The sequence below is a fragment of the Amblyomma mixtum genome, chromosome 8 (genome assembly GCF_055824585.1).
Source record: "Amblyomma mixtum isolate Tamu chromosome 8, ASM5582458v1, whole genome shotgun sequence".
NCBI classification, from domain to species: domain Eukaryota; kingdom Metazoa; phylum Arthropoda; class Arachnida; order Ixodida; family Ixodidae; genus Amblyomma; species Amblyomma mixtum.
This window is the reverse complement of record NC_143019.1, coordinates 122,924,636-122,941,920: the sequence shown is the minus strand read 5'-3', so window position 1 is coordinate 122,941,920 and position 17,285 is coordinate 122,924,636. Positions and strand designations below refer to the sequence as shown.

Sequence of the window (17,285 nt, the reverse complement as noted above, 5' to 3'; positions counted from 1 at the left end):
TTATGTCCGCTGGCACACTGTCGCAATAGAAAACATGGCTGCGGCCTAGCTCAGGTAACCCTGGCTATTCAAACGAAAGGTTTGTATCGCCTGGTTAAGCCCCGATTTGGGTGCGCTTAGGCCTGGCCAGACAGGTAGACATGTAGACCTTTGCCTAAGCTGACTTTTAGACAACACTCTCAACACCGCCACTTACCTTCAAGCGCGATTGAGGCGCCCACTGACCCAAGGAGGCAGTTGGGAGGTAGGCTCCTGGTGTGTCTCGCCATGTCTGAAAATTAATAATTTATGTGTCGTTTTTTGAATTATGAGGTACCACGAATGCTACTCTCGATTTTGTCGGTAGAGTAGTAATCAAAAAGAGCACTGTTACTCTGCCCTTTGTCAACTGGCTACATTTTTATACTTACCTCGAGTGGAAAGGAGCCGTCTGCTTCCTGGGACAGTGGGGCTGGGTCCATGACGGGTGCAGAGAAGAGTTTCGTGCATTGGATGAAATTATTTCTGGGTTGAAGGCAATAAATAAATCGTCTGATTTTATTCTTATGTGTTGAGCATCCTTTCATATCCGTGATTTTCCGTAGGTGATTCAAGGTTTCGATGGTTGTGACATCGTGGCAACCAGCGACCCGGACCCGAGGTACTTCTGTCAGCGGTTTCAGAAAATATCAGCTTCCGAAGACGGCAAGACGGCCCACTATACTCTGGTCTACAGGAACGCCGGTTGCAACTACACAACGTAAGTGTGCGTTGGAATACACACACACACAGGTATATGTAAACTAATTTAGAAAGCACCTTGAACCAGAAGCGATATGCTTATAAACTAGAATCTCACGCCTGAAATCCAAACACACATCGCTGCCGCTTTAACTAGAGAGAAATCTTCATTACAATCGCATATGACTCTTTCTCATAAGCATTTACGTGACTGGAAAGAGGCAGCTACATTTCACCGGAATTGCAACACTACGATAAGTGACGATAAAAAGAAGTGGATAAAAACTGGAGAACACGAACACCTGCATTTGAATGAAGTTTCGGGTCAGTTAACAGACCACTCCTGGGGCTGAACCCAAAACGAGCAAAACATGCACATGCAGGGCAGAATGTGCTCAACAGTCTTGCACACGTCACAGAAAATAAGTAGCCGGTTACAATCTCAATTACTCCATCTGAAACTTGGTTATAGTGGTCAATTACAGCCCTGCAAATGTAAGTGAACAAATGCCGAAAAGTAATCAATTATTATCGCGTTATTTGCCTTCTATCTAATATTTACATAACAATTTACTCATACTCGAATGAACTAGCGCGGAGAGATTGATATTCGGTTACACGATGTTAATTTCCAACAGCAGAAGCAGTCGTCGCTTATTTTTCCATGTTTCCTCAAAAGTGAGCGAATGCACCATTGATTGATTGATTGATTGATTGATTGATTGATTGATTGATTGATTGATTGATTGATTGATTGATTGATTGATTGATTGACTGACTGACTGACTGACTGACTGAGTGAGTGAGTGAGTGAGTGAGTGAGTGAGTGAGTGAGTGAGTGAGTGAGTTATCAATGGTGGGGCCCCTATATTAGGGCTCCGCTGGCTTCCGCAAACCTGTTGGCTCTTCTGACCAGGAGGATGTGGTCGTCTAGGTCTGAGCTGGCTGGCAGTGCCTCCCACTGATCTCTCTTTGAATTAGTTATGTGAGGGTCTATCAAGCAGTGCTAAACAGTGGCTAGTTGGTTTTTCATCTTGGTTATAGCGCACTAAGACAGAACACCAACGACAGACGAAGAAACACACACAACTAACGAAGCGCAAGGTTCTATGTTGTGCGCTGTAGACTCCCATGTTATATGGTATATGTCTGGTGTTGACCTGCACCATGGGCATCTTTCCCCTAAAAGCTGTGGGGCGAATCTTGTGTAGATAAAGTAAGTCTACGAAAGTGCCAGTCTGTAGCCTAGGCAGATCGGTGGCCTCTTCAGGTTTCAGTTTCCGTGAGGTGGTGGGTAGATCACGCTATTCCCTTTACAGTAGTTTAATATCGTAAAACAGTCGCAATCGATGGCATTAGGTCATCTACCACGGATGCGTTGAGGGCCCGGTAGACTGCGAATCTTCGGGCCGCTCTATCCGCATGTAGACTTTTTGTAATCCACTCGTGTACTGGCACCCGAATTATCGTTTGGGTAAATTCTGTTTGTTCCGCTTTCAGGCCTGTCAGTATGCGGTGTGCGTTGTTACTAATCTTTCCGCTGTACAATTATGAACGAAGCTTCCGAAGCCAAAGGACTGCAGAGCTAAAGCTCGGCGAGCTGTAAACCGTAACCTTCCACCCCCTGAACACGCGAGCCCCTCAGGGAGCGGTAATCTGACTCTCTGCAATACCGCCATGATCGGCATGGCAACCACACCCCAGAATTTTTAAGTTATAAGACAAGCTTCTTGCGCGATTGATAACACAATATGGTCAACAAGGGCTCCCTGGCCGAAAACGACGAATAGCTCCAAACAGCAGGCGCTATAGTAGAAGAACACGAGCGTCAAAAAGAACTCCAGTGTTCTCCCGACAAATATGCACTTATAAGAATATGGAAAGGGAAGGGAAACCGAGTGGTGTCCACGGACCCAATCTCCACAGAGAACTCAGAATCGGAGAAGGCATGATCACCGAGAAAACGACGTTACGGGTGCTAAGGTTTCAATCTGATAAAAAAAACAGCATGCCCTCACTCTCCCATAACAACAACGCAACAAATGGCCCATATCATAGCGCGATTAACAAACAGAAGGAGCACGAAGAAGTGAGATACACTCCGCCTAGTGAGACACCTAGTAGTCAGCAGGGTAGCGTAAAACCTGACCTGCTACAACCTAACTAAAGCGGAGAGAAAAACAGGATATGCGGTAATTAAAACGGCGTACAAAACTACCCTACGCCTACCAAAAAACACTTCGAATGAGAATTTTTTGTCCAACGGACATCATAATGCTGCCGCGAATCATTGTAGTCTTTGTTCGTTCATTCTTCAAAGCTGCCGGCACGCCGCTTTATCACTTTGCGATGCAAGATGCGACCAGATTTATTTCGATGAATGGCATCCAGGCGGAGGCGAACCTTCGTTGTTCCAGAGCGTTCTAGTAACTTTTCACGCTTTGTCTCGAAAGTTCGCTATCAGCTTTAAATTGAGCACGGCCGAGGGCTGCGGGCATTCGGTTCGATGACCACCGAGAACGCCTGTTGCTACGCCGCCACCGACTCATTCAGTTCTTTGCGGGCGGAAGTCAGAACAAATAAAGTGTTATTGAGAAGCCACCATCGAGGGGGATATGCAATTGCTTCTAGTCTGTGGAATCGGCGTAGCAAGAGCCGTCGCACGTTTCTGCAATGGCCAAGCCGAAGTACTGCTGACTAACTTCTGAGAAGAATTCCGGCACGTTAACAGAGGTACGACGGTTGCTTTCTTCGACGAAATATCCGATGTAGGAGAGTTCTTCCGCCTCTCCGACCCATCCGCAGCAGATTCGCATGACAAAGAGAACTCGCCCACTTCGACGTCAACACAGCCCGGCTCCCGAGCAGACAAGAACAGGTCAGCAACTTGCTTCGAAGCTACAGGGAGTGCTATCCTCGCGCTATCCTCGTTCAGAAAACTAACGGACTGGAGAAGGTAATCGCATACCCTAGCCGTTCCCTATCGACTGTAACGGCCCGTGCAGCCGCCATTGCTGAAATGCTGACGAAGACGAAGGTTCGCTGGCACGCGCTAGAGAACGCTATGACCTTGACCTCGGCCGGACGCTGCCGCCGCCGCTACCTCCTCTCCTGCAGCACTCTGATAAGCGTGGCCGCGGTCGCCTCTTGGGCGACCTGCACATCGTCCTCTACACGAATATTCGACAACAGAGGAGTGCCTTGCCATCACCTCGGCTACATCGAAATTCCGCCCCTACCTGTACGGACAACCTTTGAAGGTGCTCAGAGCTCACCCCGCGCTGTACTAGCTTGCCAATCTGAAGGCCCTTCTGGCTGCCTCGCTCAATGGAGCCTGCGCCTCCAGGATTTTGACGTCACCGTCGTTTACAAGTCCGGATGCAAGCACTCTGACGCCACTGCTTGTCACGAGTCGCTGTAGACGCACCGCCGCCGGACGACGATGAAGACGCTTTACTGGGACCCATCAGCTCCTGCTCTTTTGCACAGCAGCAACGTTCGGACTCCGATCTAAACGCCTCATCGAGTATCTGCAAGGCATGGTTTCTTCACTGCCCACCGTTACTGAAGAAGATAACGGCGACGTCGCCTGCCTTCAACGCGCACAATCTCGAAGACTTCCCCGATTACGGATCAAATAACAGCAGCGGAACGAAGCCAGACGTTGCAACCTAAGGAAACGCAGTGATGAATACAAGCCAGGAGACGGAGTCTGGGTTTGGACGCTCATTCGCCGCCTCGGCGCACAGCTTTTCCGCCGCTATTTTGGTCCCTTCAGGTATTTTCGTCGGGTAGGTGTGCTGTACTATGGAGTCGTCGCTGACGAAATGACTGCATCCCAGCGACGCCACATACGAGAAGTGGTCCATGTCGTACGTCTTATGCGCTATTATGCGCGCTAAAGGACGCTGTGTTTCCACACTCGATTTATTTTTGCACAATTCATTTTATTTTTTTGTTGTCGCCTTAGGTTTTAAAGAATAGGGCGGCGCTTCTTTGAGAGGGGAGAAGTTCTACGAAGCTTTGTAGTGTTTGCTCATTTTTCGAGGCTCGCGGCAGGCCGCTTTATCACTTTGTGACGCAAGAAGCAACCACATTTATCTCGACTGATCGTATCCAGGCGCAGCCGATTTTAAGTTGTTCCAGAATGTTCTATTAACTTTGCGCACTTCATCTCTAAAACTCGCTATCAGCTTTCAATTCAGCACTGCCGAGAGCATTCGTTTCGCCGATCATCGAGCACACTTGTCGCTGCGTTGCCGGCGTCTCATTATTTTTTTGTGGGGGCAGGTCAGCCCAAATAAATAGTTATGTTCAGAAGCCATTTTCGCAGTTTTCCTGCTCTCCAGACTGCAATCACCACTATGCGACAATACTTTTGAATTGGCCAAAGCTCAACTCCTCTCGCAGAAATACTAAACCGCACCAGCAGAAGCTGGTACCGGGTAACCCCTATCTTCCAAAAACAAAGCATGGACCCAAACGAGCACTGTCGCAGGAGGCAAGCAAGACCCCAATAAAACGAAAAGAAATTTATATGTATGAATGCAGTCCGATGAATGCAGCGCACCTTTGTTGAAACTCCTCTAGGATACTGTAGTATGTACGTGCCGTACTAGAAGAGCGACCTTTTCCAGCGTTAGCACCATGACCCTGCATGCGTCAAGGAATCCAGAAAAGAGACAGGCTGTCCACTTAAATGCAGGCACGGCGCGGCAGACCTTGCCGCACTCGGGGCAGTAGAATAAGTTCCAGGCACGTGTCCTTCAGGAATCACACGAACGTCGTTGTTTTCCAAAATTGACACCACTTACACTCTGAGCACGTACCTCTGAGTTAAAGAGAAGAACATGAAATCAACGGTAAAAAGAACTGTGAGGATAACAAGCATTAGCATTCTGATGGACAGAACTAATGCCAATCATAGGTATACCTGGCAAATATCGCATGATGGCAGGCTGTGATGGCAACACGAAACAGATGACGAGGAACGCTTGTCGACAACGGATTGTCACACGTGGTATAAGATGTCATGCGTGGTTCGGGGCATCTGAAAGACTAAGAAACGCAGGGCGTCGACTGAGGATGCCGGTAAGATGAAATTGTGACTTCATGCACTGGAGAAATAATTCAGTTTTCTTGCCTAACGAACACCGGGTGGTCCTGGTCCCATCAAAGTGACGACTGCCAATGCACTGCGTCATTACCCACCAACCCCCATCCCCCGTGAAAAATTAAAAAAAAAGCAACGTCCAGACGTTACAGAGGAAGTTGGAAAAGATGCCGAAGGGAAGCGGTTGGCCGCACTGAAAGTATTACTGAGCAATGTTGTGACTCGCAATAACTTTTGTACACGTTAAAGAAAATAAATAATTAATTACAATTACAATACCTCAATCTGAAATGTTTATGGATTTACAGAGTTTTGCGTCCCAAAGAGGCTGAGGCTCTGGGGACGCCGTAGTGAAAGGCTCCGGATATGGCCACCACCTGGTGTTGTTTAACATGAGCTGGCGTAGCACAGTACATTCACCTCTAGAATTTCGCCTTCATCGAAATTAGACCGTCGGGGCTGGGATCAGCCGAGTCAGCAGCCCAGTGTCATAACCACTGAGCCACCGCGGCGGCCCACCTGAAATGTAACTGCTTACAACAGCGAGTATGAGCCCCACAAAAGTAACTGAACAATTACAGAACAGTAACTAATTACTTTTGAGTTAGTTTCCTTCGAAACTTTCATTGTCATAATATCATTTTACAAAGGACAAATATTTTGCGCCATATTCTGTTACCCATTGTAAGTTTTCAAGAAGTTTTCGCATGTTTCCTCGTGAAAACACTCAGCAGCTAAACTGAATACTGCCAGAATACATGGAGTGGAGGGCAGGGAATGGTGGTGCTATAACGTAAGAACACTTTGCACATCTGATCACGTTGCGCAATGATTCGATGCTAGTCTCGAATATGAAGGTCCTCGCTTCCTTGTCGCCCTGTGCTTTGTGTGGAAGCCTCCGAGTTGAATTCACTGGGATTTAACTTACCGCGCCATCTCACGAGATGTGGTGTCCCGAGAGAGTGGTCACATGTATCAGTCGGAGCGAGAGCTGCAGTAGAAGATGGGGTGACTCGTTTGTGGTCCGGACATGATGGCGCACTATGCTTCCGCTGCCTGATCGTTGTCGTTTTGTGGCAAAGGAAATATCCTCTCTAGTGCCAGCGTTTGCCATTAGCTTGGGGTTCTTAAAGGTGTACCGTTCGTTAAAATTTGTTTTGAGAAAAATAACTGATTACCAGTAACCAATCAGACTAAAGTAGTTGAACAGTGATTGATTACAAATTACAAAAAAATCAGTACAAGTAATCAATTAGAACTATTTTCGCATTGAGGCTTGAAGTGCACCGCATCGACGACCTCAGGTTTCAGTGGATTGTTGGGGCTTCCGATATTCATCTGGAATTGGTTCGCTAAATGGAGGTCGCTAATGGCCTGATCACTCAGATTGAGCACGGTCCGAAGTATCGATGGAGGAGTCTACGAGGTCAATTAGAAAAGTATCCGACCTTTGGCCGAAGAATAAAAAATGACATAACTGGAGCGTTGAAAACCTAATCACCTTCAAAGCAGTCTCCATGGGACTCCACACACTTCTCCGAGCGGTGCTGCCACTGTTGGAAGTATTCCGAAAAGGCCTCTTTCAGAGTGGAGTTTAGCTCAGCTGTCATTGCAGCCATAATGTCCTCTCTTGTCTGAAATCGCGCTCCTTTCAATGGCCTCTTGATTTTGGGAAGCAGCCAGTAGTCGTAAGGGGCCATATCAAGAGAGTAAGGCGCCTATTGAACTACAGGAGTCTGGTTTTCGCCAAAAAAGTCTGAATCAAGTGAGAGGAATGTGCAGGAGCATTGTCATGATGGAAGCTCCAATTTCCTGTTGACCTCAACTCCGGCCTCTTGCACCACACAGCACCACTAGGCGACGGAGGACATCCCTATAGTACTCTTTGATCATTGTTTGACCCTGTAGGGTGCGTGCTCGTGGTGTGCCACACAGAGGGAGTCAAAGACAGCTGTCAGCATCACTTTGTCATTGCTGCGCACTTGGCGGGCCTTCTTTGGTCTTGGTGACGTGGAATGCTTCCACTGTGACGACTGGGATTTGGTTTCCGGGTCGTATCAGTACACTCAAGACTCGTCACCAGTGATTATGGTGTTGATGAAGTCGGGGTCACTGTTTGTGGAATCCAGCATGTCTTGTGAGACTTCCACACTAAGCTGCTTTTGCTCCACCGTGAGCAGCTTCGGCGCGAATTTCGCCGCAACTCTCTTCATGGCCAAATATTCGGTGATAATGGAATACGCAGAAAAAGTGCTGATGTCCACCTCTTCCGCAATTTCTCGGATAGTCACACGACGGTACCGCATCACCACAGCGTTCACTTCGGCAATGACCTGGCCATTTAGGCATGTTGATGGCCGACTGGAGCGTGCCTCGCTCTCCACCGATGTGCGGCCATCTTGAAACCAGTTGTACCACTGCTTAATCTGTGTGCTGCTCATAGCATCGTCACCGAAAGTCGTCTGAATATTCCGAATGGTTTTCATTTGGCTGTAGCCTCGTTTCAGGCAAAATTTGATGCATTAACGCTGCTCCTGTCGCTCCGCCGTTTTCCTTCCAATAAAAAACCGACGAGAGCACTGCGCACTACTTCACTCAAACGCTGCGTCAGAGCGACTGACGCTATTGGCTGGCGGGAAAAAATTTGTGCATGTGCTCGAAGGTTCAAGGTCGGCTGATGCAAGCGCACTTGTTTCATATCCTTCAGGTGTTCGCAAAAAAAAATAAGGTCGGATACTTTTCTAACAGACCTCGTATATCTCAGCCCTCGTCGCCGCGTAACGAACCAGACCCATACAGAGTCACCCTGTGCGTAATGGGTATCGCGGCGTCGGAGATTGTATCGCTTGGCATTCCGGCATTGCTGATCCTTAATTTGCACCTCGGACAACTCATGAACATCTTCAGCGTGTTCCAGGAATACGTGGACATCACCGTGCAGGAAGGAGTCGTCCTGATGTGGTAGCATGGCGTCGAGCATTGTTATCTCATTGTGTTCGTAACATTTTCACGCGTTAGCGTTAAGGAGCTCATGTCGCAATAAAGCCGGTGTAGGCGTTGTGGGCCTTTTCGTCGTAACACGAGAATATCCAAATAAAATGTCCTGTGAACATAAAGGGAACCGAACCAATGTCTTTAAGACTGCCAGGCGAGCACGCGAAGAACACGCTACGAAGGCTCTTTTTTTCTTTATTGCCTGTTTCAACAATTTACGATATGTAACAAGCTTATGATGCTCTGCACTGCTGTCTCAAATATCAGGAGCGGAGACGTGTTTCACTCACATGAAAAAATCAGAACTGTATCAAGGAACACAACTTCCTCATGTAACTGATAACTTCATCTCGAAAACAAAGTTACTTGTAGACTACACGCAGCTTAAATACGTTTTCTTTGAGGTAACCTCGGACAGACCGCGTAACTCCATCGCAGTGACCTACAACCATCCAGCATCTATCTGAAGTCCATTCTGTCGTATCTATTGAACCTTCCACATAGAGCATTCTAGATAATATATTTACAGGGCTACCCCTGGAAGTAAAGTAACTTCCTATTTTATTAAGAGAAGAAGATGCATCGATCCAACTAGCTGGAGCTAGTACTCATATGATAACATACCTTAAACGCATATTAGAGAATGTTGGTAGCCAGTGCGAACGCAACTTTATAGTATCTATTATCTTAGCTTTTTTCTGAATTTTAGTTATCAACGGTATGCTACGCTTGGCTTGTCGTGGGAGGTGCGCATCAGGCGACAGTTCTGCATGGAAGTGTAGAGGTCACAGGTCATATAGTGACTACTCATACCCCGGTGCCATGCGTATATTTCAAGTCGACAGACTCTTGCTTCCCCCCATTCCCGATGAAGGTCGCGATACTAGCCCAAACCTTTTTATTTAGCTTTTGCACATACAAGCATTTGTACATATGAGACTGATTAGGAAATGATTATAGCGAGTGCACAATACAATACAAAAAATAGTGAGCGCAAAGTACAACCATGCTGTGCTAGCTCAGACGTTTTTAAATAACGGGTTATCATAAATGGTAACAGAGTTAGATAGAAGGAGATTCGAATTCTGACATTTTCAATGTGAAAAATAGGAAACACTTTTCTTTTATCCATGGCTAAGCAGCAATTTTACAGGCTAATTCACGCAGCAGTTAAATATCGAACGAGGCCAGTGAATGATTCCTAAAATCCTGTAGTGTAAAACGAGAAAAGTTTTGCACCAACATGCCTTACAGTGCTCGATACTGCAGAATGACCTTATCGCAATATGTCGGTTGGAATTGGAATAGAAGAAATCACCTTTAAATAAATTTATGGCGCCATTTAATCACATATAGGAAACTCACACGTGAAACACCAAGTGCAGCTATAGCCTAAGTCCTGGCAATATTGATGCGCCAGTTTCACAACTCTTTGTAGAAGGCTTCCTCAAAATGACAAACTTAATTCGCCTTAACTCTGCAAAGCTGCTGGCTTGTTCAGAGACGCACTTTTGCTCACTGCTGTCTTCTCACTGTTCGCTGTTTGTTTCGTGCTGTTTATTGCGTTAATTCTTCCCTCCGACCTTTTCCGCTTTTTAATTTCAAGAGGTGACACTGTGCGTATGCATATTGATAAATGCACGATTACAAAGCAGTGCTTGCGTGCCCTTGAAAAAGAAGGCGCAAATTACCTATGCCGAAATGAATAACACTTGATTTGTTTTTAGCGGTTCTCTTACAGAGCCTGCCAATAAGGAAGAAAGTGACTTTTCGAACGTGTATGTTCCCTATTTCAGGCTAACAACTAATGCGACCGTCCAAGCTGCAAGCAACCAAGATCTTTATCTCACTTCTGAGAGAGGTGAGTTTATGAAGTCAGAAGCATATCCGCGCCAGTATTCTCAATGCCACATAAATGTTCTTACCTTTGCGCAAGAACACATAAATGTTACATAAATGTTACATAAATATTCTTACCTTTACCTTTGCTAGAGGTGTTTTTCCCGCGTTAGTGAGAAAGCGCACCGATTCTGAAAAATTTCGGCATAACCATGCGCTCGTGCGCCGAGGAGCAGCGTTTTTTTATTATTTCGTAAATTTCCCTTAAAAGCCAAATGCCGAAATTTTTCATAATCGGTGCGCTTTCTCTTCCAAGTCCGCTGTAGGTGAGGAACATTTCCCACCGGAGCCGGTATGGAAAACCTCGGGAAAGTGGTGTGTCCTGCGGCTTCTACAGAGCCCCGTCGGCCGGGGGAAGCGATCCCAAACGCGCAATTCATTAACGTAACCACGTTCAATGGCGCCGAAGAAGTAGCGCGCCGGAGCTATGAGCTGTTCGAAAGCAAGCCGTGCCACCTAGCCGTGTTCAGTGAGAAAAAAAAACAGCATTCGCGCTAGCACCCGATACCGATACGCAGGTGGCAGCACTAAAAAACGCTCCTAGATATCATTCAGGGGTTACGCCGATAAGAACGAAGAAAAACACGCGATTTCAAAATCAAGGCAATGCGTCGTAACCCAAAGGGGCGCTGCGCAGTGCTTCGATGTATGTGTCGCTATCGGGAACCAGCGCACACGCTGTTTTCCGCACTCAACGCGACAATATCACAGAGGTACTGTGACCATACGTAGATGTGAACAGCTTTAGCATGACTATATTTCGCCGAATATAGTTTCTATACATGAAGAACCCTTGGAAGTCTCCCAACACAGCTACGTACAAGCAGCTTCACGCCAAATAAGTCTACACCATCTCGAAAAGTGCTTCAGCTTTTTCCAGGTGTTGCGTGGGAACAATTCTGACAGAGGATTTTAAACGCCGAAGTTGCGGGGACCACGGAAGCCGACCCTGAGCTTGCAGATTTAGTATTTTTTGGACAGGGCGTCGGCAGGGAACTGCCGAAGACTCAGGATTCCTAGTTAGCCGTATACTACAGGCAGACGATGCCACCCTTTGTGGAACTAATTTTCTCTGCAGATAAACGCTGTGAATGCTGACTTCTTTAGAGAGAAAAAAGAAATATATGACTTCAAAACATATTGCTAGTCCTAGCGCTTAGATGTTCGACGTATCCTAACTCTAAATTTAGCGTAAGCTGGAAATGGCGCCAAAAATGAACAAAACCCGCTGAATTTTGTGTCTTTAGAATGAAAAATATTATATATTTGGCACTGGCTTCCAGATTCAGGAGTCAACCAACTAAGGATTTTTTATTTCGTTAAGAAGACCTGCTATGTTGCACAGTCAAACCAAACTAAAGGTGAGTACAAGTTAAGCCGCCAATTTGCTAACACGTATTTGCATGTTTAGAGTTTGCGTCATGTGGTACTTGTGTTCAAGGCCACACTGGCCGAATTTCACACTACGACAGCGGGGCACTACAATTTTGAAATAAAATTATGACCATAGCACAGAGCCTCACAACCTTGGAATAGCAGAACGCCTGGCTCCCCTCTTATCAGCTTTCAAACTGAGAACGTCAAGCATTGTGGGAGCATTTTTATCCTGCGCTTGCAAACGACCCCGGAGCATTACTCACTCCTAGTTAACTAGTTGACTCACAGCATTCCGGCGCACCGCTCTGAGATAAACTGCGGGAGATCGTTAGCTGCCCTCGCAGGTGTCACGCGGGAATCTGCTCGGGCCACCTAAAAATCACAGTTTAACATGTGCCTTCAGTTAGTGTTCAGTACAGGGCGAGTCGCACTTGAGTGCCGACGTCAGTGGAAGTTGCAGCAACGCATAAATAGCAAATAGCTGAATACTACCAGAACGTCAGGAAAAACCGCAGTCTTACCCCAGAGCCCCCCCGTCACACAATACGGAATAAGCGCACCTCCTTCACAAAGTTTAAACTACTACCTTAAATTTAAGGTAGTAGTAGAATTAATTACTACTACCTTAAATTTAGATGTACACTGCGGGGTCTATATACGTGTAAAAGTTAAAAGTTCGGGCTTTTGGACGACATATAGGTGAGGAATATGCAGCTGTCTTTTCAGTATTGCACAGTTAAGCATCAAATGGCCAACTTGATTTGAGGCGCCAGGTGCTGACAATGCACCGCTTGTGGAAAATGTGCGTAGTGCGTATAATGCATAATGATCTGTTGCGGACAACGTACCGCGTATGAACTATTGGCCAGGTGCGCAGCGTATACTATACCAAAATTTACAGTGCGACTACTTACTGCACTCAGAGCTGAGACCGGATAAACTAAGAGTACGGGGACTATGTGAAGTGGACTATGGACAATCACTTCACCAGCAGCCTATGCGAGTACCTCGCCGAAACTGGTCTACACTCCTTCTTTTAACTTTCTGTAACCTACATTCCACTCCCCCTTTTCTCAACTTATGCCTCAAGGCAGACTTCACGAATAAAAAAAAAAAAACTGCACCGCTAAGCCATCAAGTCTTCACACGGACTTCTCAAGACCAGTCCTCGCGGTGACCATATGCGGCTGATGTTTTATTACAGTTAGCACTTAAGCGAGTCACGTTGCCTCTTTTCAGGAAACAATGGCCCTGACAATACAATTACTCCAAAGGAACTGCATCCTTTGTTGTTTTTAGTGAATTCTAGATTACAATGTTCTTGCGCTACTGCCGATCGCGCAAAAAGGGAAGGGGATGATAGCTTCATGGCTGCATAATTCGTTTAGACTGCGAATCTTGTATGGCTTCTACATATTTCGCTGACTCAGTGCCCGTTTCCTTCTTGTATTCACACACACACACACACAATGTGCATTTGCTTACCTAGACAAGGTGCCACTACGCGCGATGAAGTAACGATAGTGTCTTTATAAAGCAACCACCTCGAACCGTAGATAAGCAAGTGGTCTGACGAGATAGCGCATAGAGCTACACGCAGACCTGCATTGCTTTTAGTATCCGATCAAATACTTCCTCATGCTTAAAAGTAGCTGGGTTCTATGTTGCGGTTAAAACTTCCGGAGTGAAGTACTGGCACATAGCATTTCGCTATGTTATGGAAGCGGCTTTTCTGGCAAGCAGAGATCTATAATGCCTGGCACAAATTTCAACGTCGTCTTTTATTCGACGCGCTTTACAGACGCGTGCTTGGCCCCAGTAGTTTTCTGCGCTGCTTCGCAGATTTCATTCAGTACGGCGTGCAAGCTCCTTTTCGTCGTCTTGTCGTCTCTTCGGGACCCCGTGATCTTGTGTAAAATTGCATTGTTTTCGTCTCCTTAGCATTTTATTGCATTAAAGACCCTTTTAGGGGCATATCAGACGTCGCGAGAGTACGAGATTCTATAGCGCAAAACGAAGTGGCAATACACTACCCCTAAACTTCCAGTAAGCGCTTTATTGGCGCTCACAGGGTTTATAAATGTGCATAAAAACTGAGATTGTGGGATTGAGGAGGGGGCGGAGGGTGCACATGAAGGGCTATGAGGCTGACAGTGTGAAAAAGACATCTAAGAGTCAAAAATGAAACTAAACCAATTGCAACCGAAGGAACCCAAAAACTTGTATGCGCGTTTCACGAGTTCGGACAGTGCCCTGCATCCAAGTAGGAGATCTTTTTACTGAGATTACTTGTCGATTGTGATTACTTTTTTCGATAATGAGAAGTCACTGTCGTCTCAAGTTTAGCAATATGAAAAGGGAAGGTAGTGAGGTAAAGTATTTCTGACCGTTGTATTTTGTACAAGGGGTCATTAATCAAATTGTGAAATACATTACAAAACCGGCAAAGGCTGGCGATATAGCTAGTTTTGGCAATGCTTAAAAACTCCGATTGAAATTTTAATGCTTCCACGTAGGTATTAATGACTGGTGAGATTTAATCAATATTACATAAAGACCCTGAGAAGTTTCAAATGCGTTGGTTATGCACGCTTAATGTGGAAACCACATTGGAAATTCGTATTCAGCTTCGATATGCTGGGTGATTTAAATTCCAGTCCACGGACTGTAGTGCATGGCGCTGGTAGTGTGTGAGAAGATGTGTTTGCAGGTCATATGATCATAGGAAGGTTGTGCCATGATATTGATGATATGATGAAGTTCATTTCGGGAGGTGGTGACAGTGCAGTTAAATACGAGGGGCTCTTGGTGACGGTCAAACGATACAAACCTAGCGTTTAGTTTCATGAAGCATTGGTTACACTACCTCTAAACATGATTAAATTTGTTTTGAACAGCTTCTTGGGAGGATATGCGATTCATTCTGCGACAGTTGACGCATTCGTAGGGAAACATATAATCTCTTGCTCGATTGACGCCATTTTAAATCACTAAATGAGTGCAGGAACAACAGTGCACCAATTACAGAGACTTCTCAGACGTCTCATGTTACACAATGGAGGGAGGAATTTTTTTGTTGATGAAAACTATGCAGCTTCCAGTGGTTAGTTACGACACCTAAATCCATGCTAGCGTGTTAAGACGGAAATTTAGCTCTTCTAACTTTTGCAGTAAACGAGCGTAGGGGAAGTTGAGAAGGTCTTTGCACAGCCTAAAAAAATGGGATGGCATCAGTCTAGATATTGCATTAAATATTAAATATTTTTATATTGAAGAGTTTAAAATGCCACGTGTGTATTCTGCATAATCTAAAGCAGTTTGCTATCAATTAAATGCTCACGAAGGTGAAGGCGAAACATCGGTCACTAAAGAATTTATTTTGCGTTTCAGTTCCTGCATGCTTTTTCACATTCTTGAAACATCAAGAACATTTAATCACTTTCCAGTATTTTTCCATCCCATTCATGTTTATCCTGGAGCGGACGGGTTTCCGTCAAACCTTAGATTTGAGCAAATGTTAATTTTGGGCTTTTTTTTTCCAGCCTTTTACTTGTGTGACAATTTTCTTAAGGGAATCGAGAATGACCATACATGCTTTGTGAAGCTCTTGGAGTACTCAGGTGGCAGCATCACATATTTGCGGGATCAATACCAGTGCAAGAATATACCGACTAACCCATGACACCAATCTGCGGGAAGCGCTAACAGCGTCCTCTGTCTTGAAAAACTGAACTGCAGATTTTTGGAAAACACGAAGGCTGCCAACTGCTTTGCTGTGTTTCTTTGAGTTATTTTACAATTATTTTAACTGTTTTTCTCTTTTGGAAATAAACACTCTTTCCTGATGTGGCTTCAATTCGTTATGCAAGTCGGGTGCGCATTTCCTTAGTGATGGATGGAGCGCGAGCTCTATTCGTATACTGCTCACAAAATTTGTTCTTCATTTAAAGCCGCATCTTCCATAGAGAAACCGTTCGCCTTCCTTCTTTATTTAATTAAACGTACTGAATTATACCGTCTCGTACTATTCAATCTATGCGATAGCCAAGTATATTGTGAACTTTAATGGTTCGCAATGTGATGCTGTTTGCTTCACTAAACATTGCCGGACACTACACTCTTAGCAAGGTGAGCTGGGAACGCTTTTTGATTGAACATACGCTTGTCCTGTTCTTGACTCCTGTTTTCAGAATCGCCGCTTTCCTTGTACACCTGAGCACAGCACACGACCTCGGCAAAATTGGATATCATCAGTGCATGACGAAACTTTCGGGAAAAAAAGCAGCTTTAACCGAGTGGCTTATCGAACAGTTGAACTTTTCGTAGTTAGACGGCGCCCTACCCCCTAACGAACGCTTTTTTATTACCTGAATATCATAAACACTTTTTGCAGAACACTAAAACTGAAAATAACAAATAAGACAGTGGCACCTGTGAACTGACCGACACTGAAACTTCAGTATTATTTAAGGCCTGACAGGGGTTCCACCCTAGGCAGCCACTGCTGCACACACACAACTACTCTTTTGTTTTCGATAAACCGGATACACTCTCTCAGATATGTATTGTCGTGGGCGTCGCCTCGGAAGCAGTGGAAACCGGCCACCTATGACGCCATAAATTGCTCAGGCCGGTGATAAAAATAAAGTTAATTGAAAATCCGTCGTCAGTTCTATCGCCAAGTACCTAATACCGTATGAATCCTACGAAAAATCTTTTTTGGCTGTGCTGCGAAGAACATCCGAAAAACGCATCTTCTCCGAGAAATGCAAAAAAGCCTGATACAAAAGTTACGTCTTAAGATACTAGGTAGGGAATGGGTAATGACAATGGGCATATCGTTGGTAACGCTGGAACGAAAATCAGTGCTTCAGAGCACTTATTTATGCATAACTTTCAGTCTCGCGGGGCTTTCTGCGTACATTTTGTCATCTCCAGTGCTAGAACTGGCCTGTAATTTCTAGATCGCTTCCGCGGTAGGGTTGGCATAGCCCCATCAACAAAGAGACAGTCTAGGCATCAGGTGTACAATGGAGAAAACATTCGCTGGAAAAGAATTTAATGTGCCACGTTACGTTGATTGCTAGCCTTTCTTGAATGGAGATTACTGGCACCCTGCTGCGTAATTCAGTGCAATGGGCTTGGCAGCACCGCAGCTATGTCGACTACAACTCACCTGCGA

General features: G+C 45.5%; 1 protein-coding gene across 1 annotated transcript; it reads left to right on the top strand.

The window, feature by feature from the left end:
- The first annotated feature begins 459 nt into the window (after positions 1-459).
- LOC149334185 (uncharacterized) lies at positions 460-15,785 on the top strand. Its single transcript, XM_089557881.1, has 5 exons — positions 460-483; positions 585-739; positions 10,624-10,688; positions 12,010-12,087; positions 15,646-15,785. The coding sequence occupies exons 1-5, from the start codon at positions 460-462 to the stop codon at positions 15,783-15,785; spliced, it is 462 nt and encodes a 153-aa protein (XP_089414007.1).
- Positions 15,786-17,285: the final 1,500 nt, after the last annotated feature.